The following is an 8,872-nucleotide window of genomic DNA, read 5'->3' on the forward strand; positions in this document are numbered from 1 at the left end:
AGACATGTAGAGCCCTGTCTTGGAAAAAAGGAACCTCCCTGCCCACCCTTCAAACACATAGAGCCTATAAAGTGACCATCTGATCAGAGAAGATTTTTAAAAATCTAGACTCACTCCATGCTTGAAAGTGTCGCTTCAAGTTTTTAGCACCCGTTATTCAGTCCACACAACTGAAAAAATTCCCGAGATAATGAAAGTTCATGTAGAAACAAACACCTAAAAATAAGGTAATTCCTCACGTCCAAGTTTGGGAAGGCAGCTCGGCTTTTGGTGTCAGCTGACAGTGGGGAGTTTTATTTATTGATTTTTTTTTTTTTTTTAAGTGGGAGCAATTCAGTGTCACTCTTTAAGTGATCCCTTGGTTTCGGTAGAGAGTGCGAGTGAGCCGGTTGGGGAGCGATCCCCCTCACCCCCTCCCCGGCAGAAATGCAGTAAAACCATTAGCGTCAAAAGGGGCTGTAAACAGCAAATTGTCTCTAGAGAAAAGGCGGAGGTTTGCCCAGACAGCCCCTGCGGGGGTTGTGGTGGGATATGCTAATACTGCCTGGCCACTGGGGCCGGCCTCCCTCCCCCAAGAATATATAAAGAGCCCCAACCCCAGCACATCCGACCCAGGCCGCCAGGCGTTTGCCCTTGTTAATTACCAGAGAAACCGACCAGGGAGCTCCGCCGGGGATTTGCAGGCCCGCCTCGGCGCCAGGCTCTCGGTTCTCCCCGGTCTCTCTCGCTGCTGTCCAGGTGCACCACTTGCTTCACCGCGGAGGATGGAGGTGATGGATGGCTGCCAGTTCTCACCTTCCGAGTACTTCTATGATGGCTCCTGCATCCCGTCCCCCGAGGGCGAGTTCGGGGAAGAGTTTGAGCCCCGAGGGGCTGCCTTCGGGGCGCATAAACCAGAGCTGCAAGGCTCAGACGAGGACGAGCACGTGCGGGCACCTACAGGCCACCACCAGGCCGGCCACTGCCTCATGTGGGCTTGCAAAGCATGCAAGAGGAAGTCTACCACCATGGATCGGCGGAAGGCTGCCACCATGCGCGAGAGGAGACGCCTGAAGAAGGTCAACCAGGCTTTCGAGACGCTTAAGAGGTGCACCACGACCAACCCCAACCAGAGGCTGCCCAAGGTGGAGATCCTCAGGAATGCCATCCGCTACATCGAGAGCCTGCAGGAGCTGCTGAGGGAGCAGGTGGAGAACTACTACAGCCTGCCGGGTCAGAGTTGCTCTGAGCCCACCAGCCCCACCTCCAATTGCTCTGACGGCATGGTAAGAGATAGCACTGGTCAGCCCAGTCTTTTCCAAAAATTCTTACATCTCCTTTAAACCAGGTGAGGCAACCAAATATTCAGTGGTTATTGGTGGATAGGGGTGGGGAAGCCAGAAGAGAGGTGCCACATTTAGAAAGATGCCGGAAACAGCTGTTGAACAGGATTTTAGTTGGACTTCCTCCCAGGTTCTAGGTGAACATTGTAGGGAAGGGTTGTCATATGAGATAGGTGGTTGCAAATGATCAATAACCTGTCTTCCCCATTGCTCAGTTTCTTTTTTATAAACTATGCCATATGTAGAACCCACCACACACAAATATCTAAAGGCAATTGTCTGAAGTTCCCACTGTCCCAGAGGTTGTAACTAAATGACGAAATGGAGAGAAATGCCCACATGGCCCCAGCCCCTGCTCCGCTGTGGCCTGGCTGGAAAGGGATGTTGATGCATTCTTTTCAGAGGGCGTTTGTGCCATTGCTGCCAGGTTTTAATGTGTTTTTGCCCTGGGAAAGTGTTCTCTCCCTGAATTAGTGTGGCTTCCTTCTACTCCAATCCATTTTGCATGGTTAACCCAATGCACATTGCTGCTGAATTCCAGCCCCTCCCTCTTCCCTTTGCTGCTGCTCTCCTCTTCTTCAAGCACAGAGATTGACCTCAGCGCCCTTACAATTTAGCTCCTGAATCCAGGCAATGAAGGTGGTTGAGAGTGGTCAGTTTGCAGAGCTGGTGGTCAAGAACAACCTCACTCTAGCTCAGAGCATCTTTTGCCAAGACCTCAAAACAAACTTCCTTTGTGTTTTGCATTATAGCCCGAGTGTAACAGCCCTGTCTGGTCCAGAAAGAGCAGCAGTTTTGACAACATCTATTGTCCTGATGTACCAAATGGTAAGGAGTGGGACTTAAGATGAGTTAAAAAAAACAAACAAAAAAACAGTTCAATGTCACAATTCAGCCTGTCAAAGCAAAGTCTGGTCTTCCAGGCTGTGCTGGGGAAGGAATAGAAGGAATTGTTCTCATGGGGAGGTTTTGGTGCAGCAAATTATATACTTATCTTTTGTCCAAAATCCCTCTAACAGATTCACACACATGTGCACTTTTGCTTGAAATTTAACTGGGAGGCTTCTCCACTCCCTATGTTCATCTCCATGAATTGTTAGATATTTATTGCAAATTTCTCCATCAGGCTTTCTATGACCACCTGACCTCTGGGTGTCAAAGTTGCTGACCTATAGTTTAAGGGGCTATGTAAGCAAGTGTCTCTATTTGGGATTTTTTTTAATGGTTTTCTCCTTGTATCCTTAGTATACGCCACAGATAAAAGCACCTTATCCAGCTTGGATTGTTTATCCAGCATAGTGGATCGAATCGCCAACTCAGAGCAACCTGGAGTGCTTCTCCAGGACCCAGCCTCTCCCTCCCTAGTTGCCAGCATGGATTCACAGCCTGCAACTCCGGGAGCCTCTAGTTCCAGGCTCATTTATCATGTGCTATGAACTGAAAATGTAGTCTAGATCAGTTCTATGAGGAGGGCCTACTATACAGGAGGTAGGAAGCCCAAAAAGGTCAAAAGCAAGACAACTTGTATATAAAGATTTCCTCACAGTTGTAAATTTGTAAATATTATTTTGCCACTTTATAAGAAAGTGTATTTAACTAAAAAAAAAAAATCACCATTGCAATTAATACTTTATTTCCTTTATCCTTCTCCTCCTCCTTTCCTCCTCCTTCTACTTTACCACCTTCTTTGCTTTAGAGATATAGTTCCAATAATATTTTTTCTGATAGGGGGCAATTCATTGAAGGTAGCTTGTTGCAATGCTTAACTTATATTTTTTATAAATATTGCTTATCAAAATATTATGTCTGCTGTTAGATCTTTATTTTTTTTCTTTAAAACATTAGAACATCTGGAAATCAGTTACAGGAAACTTTAAATATATTTAACTTTTGTTTTTCTTATTAACCCTTTGGTGATATTGTATTAAATAAAAACATAATGATACTGCCTAATGGTATATATTTTGATCTTTTCTTATAAGGAATGCTTCTTTCTAATGTAAGCACAAAATAGTACTTTGTGGATAGTTTCAAGATATATGAAATTTTGGAAATTCCACCATAAATAAAATGGTTTAAATGAAATATTTTTGTTCATGTGTAAAACAACAACAACACAAAACACCCCTAATGGAATTAGCAGTCACTGACATGAGATCTTTTATTGGGTGCGGGGTGTGAAAATACCAAAATAGTTGGCTTTGTGGATACATTTGAATGTTTACCATCTCATAGACACAATTTAGGGCCTGTTGATGTCACAAGTGAAGAGAACATTTCTATTTTAATTAGATTTTAAGGGAGGCCACTAAATACAATGTTTCCTTTATATTAAGACTGTGCCACATAATGTCAAATTGTGTGTGTATGGAGGGAAATTTGCTGTTCAGGACAAGACTACTTGTTTAAGTGACAAGAGTGAACAACATTACATCATTTTAACACCTAGAAAACCTTAGAAATCATGAATCAGATCATAGTTACTTTATCTACTTGCCTGAAAATATCTTGATACATTAATATGTTAATATTGTCAATAGAATATTTAAAAGTATTGATCTGATCTTTTTTCTATTGTTAAGTTCTGGAATAAGAAAACTTATGGGACACCTGGGTGGCTCAGACCGTTAAGCAGCCGACTTTGGCTCAGGCCATGATTTCACAGTTCGTCAGTTCGAGCCCCACGTCAGGCTCTGCTTTGACAGCTCTGAGCCTTTGCTCCTTTGCTTCAGATTTTGTGTCCCCCCTCCCGCTGCCCCTCTCCTGCTTGAGCTCCCTCTCCCTCTCTCAAATATAAGTAAATAAACATTTAAAGAAGAAAAAAAAAGAAAACTGACACAAACTACAGTAAAGTGAAGCAGACCGCAATTGGCTTCTTTCCCAGCCTTTTTTATTTTATTCATCATCGTGTGTGTGTGTGTGTGTGTGTGTGTGTGTGTGGTGCACATGCATTTTTAGTGTTCATCACTTTAAATATCCTTTAGCAAGAATTGAGACAAAAAAAAAAAAAAAACAGAACAACTAAGTGGAAAATGAGGTTGAGACAGTCATTGAGATTATTCTCACAAGTTTACCACTGAGAGAGATAAAAAAGAAATATCCTTAAAACCTCTCAAGTAACTGTTCACAGAGAAAAGAGATAATTGCTTCACCCTCTAATTTGTACTTTTGTTTAAAATTGCTAAGGGTGTGGTGGCATATAGTAATCAACTGGACTCCTTGCTAGAGCCTGGCAATTATATTCTACTCAGAAAGGTTTTCCCTTGTTTCTGATATGATTTTTCTTGCACTTGTCCAGCATGAGGCTTAAAAGAATGGAAATAATTCCATAGAGGGAGAGGAGAAGGGCTGAGTTCAGAAAATAATGTAGCCACCAGTCACCATGAGCATCATGCCCTGATATGGATGCTGACTTTTAGCACACAGGTAACTCTTTCCTCACCCTTGGTTTCGGGGGTGTGGGGATTTAAGGTGAAGAGAATTCTAGAAGGTATGGTAGATACGTATGCATAGTTTCAGTATAAGTTTGAGTTACTCACGTCATTGGACACTGCAGTAGTTCCCTCTCTTTTTTATACTTCTGTGGAGAGGTTGGATATTTGTTGTTGTTTTCAGTAGAATGAGAATAAAAGGAACCATCCAAAGATTGATTTGGGTTTTTTTTTTTAAGTTCAATTTTAAGACACATTGCCATCCCCTGTTCCGTTTAGTGAAAGCAAGCAGAGAACATCATGGAATTTTAATTCAAGAGAATGAAAATGAACTTTCTTTCTCACCGAACTCTAATTACTTCTATAACTTGTTAGTGTTTTTGATACTCTCAGTGAAAATTATAATGCTTCCAAATGTTTAGTTTTCTAGTGGTCTGGATCTCATAATACTCTCCATGCCAGATCGCTCAATTATTCTCATTTCCAGTGTACTAACATCGAAGGCTGGTGTCTACTCAGCAAACAACTTGGCACAACATATCGTATACAGTCATATGTACTTTTTTGACAAAAGACCTTCAAGAATGGGGTCTCCAGTAGTCCAGACCCAGAGAAGTCTCTTCTCTGAGAAGGGCGGGGGGGGGGGGGGGGGGGGGGGGGGACGGGGTGGGGGGGAGGTGCGGGAGAGAGAAGGGAGAGTGAAAAGTGACTCTGGCAACATATTCCAGCAAGAACAGGATTTTGCCATCGCTAAGACCCCAAGAATGAAAAGTTGGGCTGTCACTGACCTTTTATCAGACCACCCATCTCAGCTGGTGGGAAAATACAACCAGCAGTCAAATTTCTAGAAGCTAGGAGAATGTTCCTTTTACTATCTGCAAACCTGTTGGGGAGGAGCTTCTCAGGAAATCAGAGTCAAAAGGAGACTCCTTTCTCCTCATGCCTGAAAACACAAGCTTACTGGGCTACAGAGGAAAACTGTGGGGAGTGAGGTTATGGCAACTGGGAAGTGCTATTTGGAAGTAAACTGCTATATAAGTCAAGGGGTCTTGATGTCTTGATTGCCCCTGTTTTCTTGTTTGTTTGGTTGTTTAATTTAAATCCAAATTAGTTAACATAGAGTGTAATAATGATTTCAGGAATAGAATGTAGTGATTCATTGCTTGCATATAACATCCAGTGCTCACCCCAACAAGTGCCCCTGTTGTTTATTTTGTTTTGTTTTGTTTTTTATTTTCTCATTTGAAAGATGCAAGTCAGATAAAAATTAGTGGCTATGTTATACCCACAAGTTCTTCTTTAAGATGGTATTCCTACAAATACTTAATCTGAGAGTGTTTTTTTCCTGAAATTCTCTCTTTGGGGTTATAACAGTTCCTAGATTAAAGTAGTAATTTAATTCCATCACTTTCAGAGGTGGTATTTCTGGGAATGAGGTTAGAGCACAGCTATTTGTAACTTCTGAAAGGCCCTGCTGAAGTGGCAAAGTAACCCCATGAAAATATCACCACTGAATGTTTCCACATTATCACAAAAAGCATAGAACACTAGGTGTATTTCCTTTAAGAATTCTGATTACAGATATTTTAGTTGACTAGTGATTTAGTTGTTTAATATGGTGCATTTGCTGAGCAAAGGATCTAGCATTTAATCTAAAGTCTAAACCGGGTCTAGCATGATTTCTTTTCATGCTAGCTCTCTTTTCAATTTTTACTTGCCATATCTGTAAAATGGGCTAAATGATGATTACAAATCGTTACTACTAACATTATTATAGTGTTAAAATCCTACAAAATAATTCTTCATAAGGAGGAAAATAAGCCAAATTGTATCTCCATTTATGCTACTTAATTCAGTTCATTATTGATTAAGTGGGCACTAATGATAAAGCAGCAACTAGTAATTATGAAGTACTTATCATTATGCAAATAAGGAAATTGAGGCTAAGGAGTTTAATAATTTGCCTAAGAACACTCTATTTGGACTGGCTAATTAGGCTCCTTCACAGCATATGTTCCAGGAGGCTCGGGCAGAGGTTACAAATCTTCTTAGGACATAGCACTGCAAGTCTCAGAGCATTCTTCTGGTCAAGGAAGCTACTGACGCCAGTCCAGAATCATTGAGAAGCAAATTAAACTCTACTTTTCAATGGAAGAAATAGGAATGAATTTGTAGCCACATTTAATCTAACATGCAGACAGTATATAATTTATCTCTCTATTTTTTCACTTTTCACCTATTTTACCCATTCACTATAATCTGGCTCTGCTTCTATCCTTATCCATGGTCAAAACAACTTTTGAGTCAATTGACTGTTCCTATTCTGGGCAAGTTTATACCTGCAACCCGGATGTCACTTAACATCTCTTTAATGTCTCAGTGGCACTTCCAACTAAACATGTTCCAAATTCAACTCATGGTATTCCACCTCTCTGTCTACCTCTTAACCTGGCTCCCTTTCGGCATTGACTGTCTCAGTGAATGGTATCACCAAGTATGTAAACATGAAACTTAGGACATACTCCTGATACATCAATCTCCCTTAACCTCTTGTCTCATTCATTACAAAATCCTATAGATTTATTCTCCTAAATATCTCTCAAATCTCTATCCTCAATCAAAACTGTGGTTGTCATTATCCATAAATATCGTAAGATCCTCTTAATCTGTCTCCTCACCCCATATTTTCTCTGGATCTTCCACTTCTGGACACAGCATCTAAGGTTGTCTTTGGGGATTGTCCCTTTCTTTTTCTCAGGCCACGTGGTTCAGGTAGGAGTGACTGCACCAAGTGACTCTAGAAGTGATCAAGTAATTCAAGATTGACTATGAGTATGTCCTCTTCTTTGGACATAATGATTGTCTCATGGACCAAGTTGTTCATGAGGTGTCAATCTTAGGATATTTGCTGGATTGATAAGGGGGAAAAAGTTCACTTTCTGCTAGGATGAGAATCATAAGATTGTTTTACTCTAGATTTCCAGCTACCATTTCATCCCCAATAAAGAAAATTCTGTCTAAAAATGAAGCCAACATAGTAGAAAGCCAAGCTGTGGTTGTGGTGCAAGAGATATATTCCAGAAAGCATTATTAAGTATCTGCATCCCAAAATACCAGAATATCTGCTCTTGGCCATGCATTATAGTTTTGGAGCCAACAAGTGATCTTTTCCCTTAAACCAATATAAGTGGGAACTTTGTTAACTGAAAGAATCGTGCATAATACCACTTTTTGATCTTCTCCACCTGTTCCAGCCAGAGCCATCATCTCAGAATCTTCATCTGATCATGCCAACCACCCCATTTCCCCTCAGCTTATTTCCCATAGGTTAACAACAGACCAAACCCTCACGTTCTGGATGTCTGCTATCTATATCTCTAGCATTACCTCTTTATAGAGGTAATGTCAAGTCCCTGCTCCCTCCACTCCAGCCACTTAAGGGACCTTTATCAACCATAGTATTCACTCTTGCAAAAGGAGCTTTACACATTCTCTCTGCATTGTTCTTCTTTCCTCCACATCACTTAGTTGATTTCCAATCTCCTTTTAGATGTCAGCTCAGGCATCAATTCAAAGTTTTCCTTGAACTCTTTCACAGTGTCATGTCCTTTGATTCTATAATCTCAGAATACCATACACCTCTTCTCCATAGTATATCTCATAATTGCAATTATGTATTAATTTTCATGATTATTAACAATTGTTTCTTTTGCCATGTGAGCAAGGATCTGTTCTTGCACAACCTTATGTCCCCTGGACTATAGTAACATATTTTCTGTGTATATATGAATGGATATTGTTGAAGCATTTGTTGTTGCAAAATACTCTCTCATTTTCAAACTGTTTTCTTCATAGAATTCTTTAATACTATTTTCTATATTTCTACTGGTTCTCTTACTTTTTTGTTTTTTGTTAATTTCTTGTACCGACCTCTCTTACTCTGGCCTATGTGTATACACTTATTTCTTAAGATTCTGTCATGTGGTGTCTTTTCTTTTGGTCTACTGTGGACCTTTTCTACTTCCATAGCTTTAATTCCTACTTGTTTCCTATGGTTTCTACCATTGCCTCATCTATACTTTTTCTAAGGGAAGCTTCTCCAGATGCAGCCTCTGATTG

At 40.7% G+C, this 8,872-nt stretch overlaps 1 protein-coding gene across 1 annotated transcript; it reads left to right on the forward strand.

Moving 5' to 3' along the window:
* The first annotated feature begins 495 nt into the window (after positions 1-495).
* Positions 496-2,904, forward strand: MYF5 (myogenic factor 5). The gene is made up of 3 exons (XM_042944648.1): positions 496-1,265; positions 2,075-2,150; positions 2,568-2,904. Exons 1-3 carry the CDS (start codon positions 765-767, stop codon positions 2,756-2,758), a joined length of 768 nt encoding a protein of 255 aa, XP_042800582.1. The 5' UTR covers positions 496-764; the 3' UTR covers positions 2,759-2,904.
* The last annotated feature ends 5,968 nt before the right edge of the window (positions 2,905-8,872 follow it).

This window comes from Panthera leo, chromosome B4 (assembly GCF_018350215.1).
Source record: "Panthera leo isolate Ple1 chromosome B4, P.leo_Ple1_pat1.1, whole genome shotgun sequence".
NCBI lineage: Eukaryota > Metazoa > Chordata > Mammalia > Carnivora > Felidae > Panthera > Panthera leo.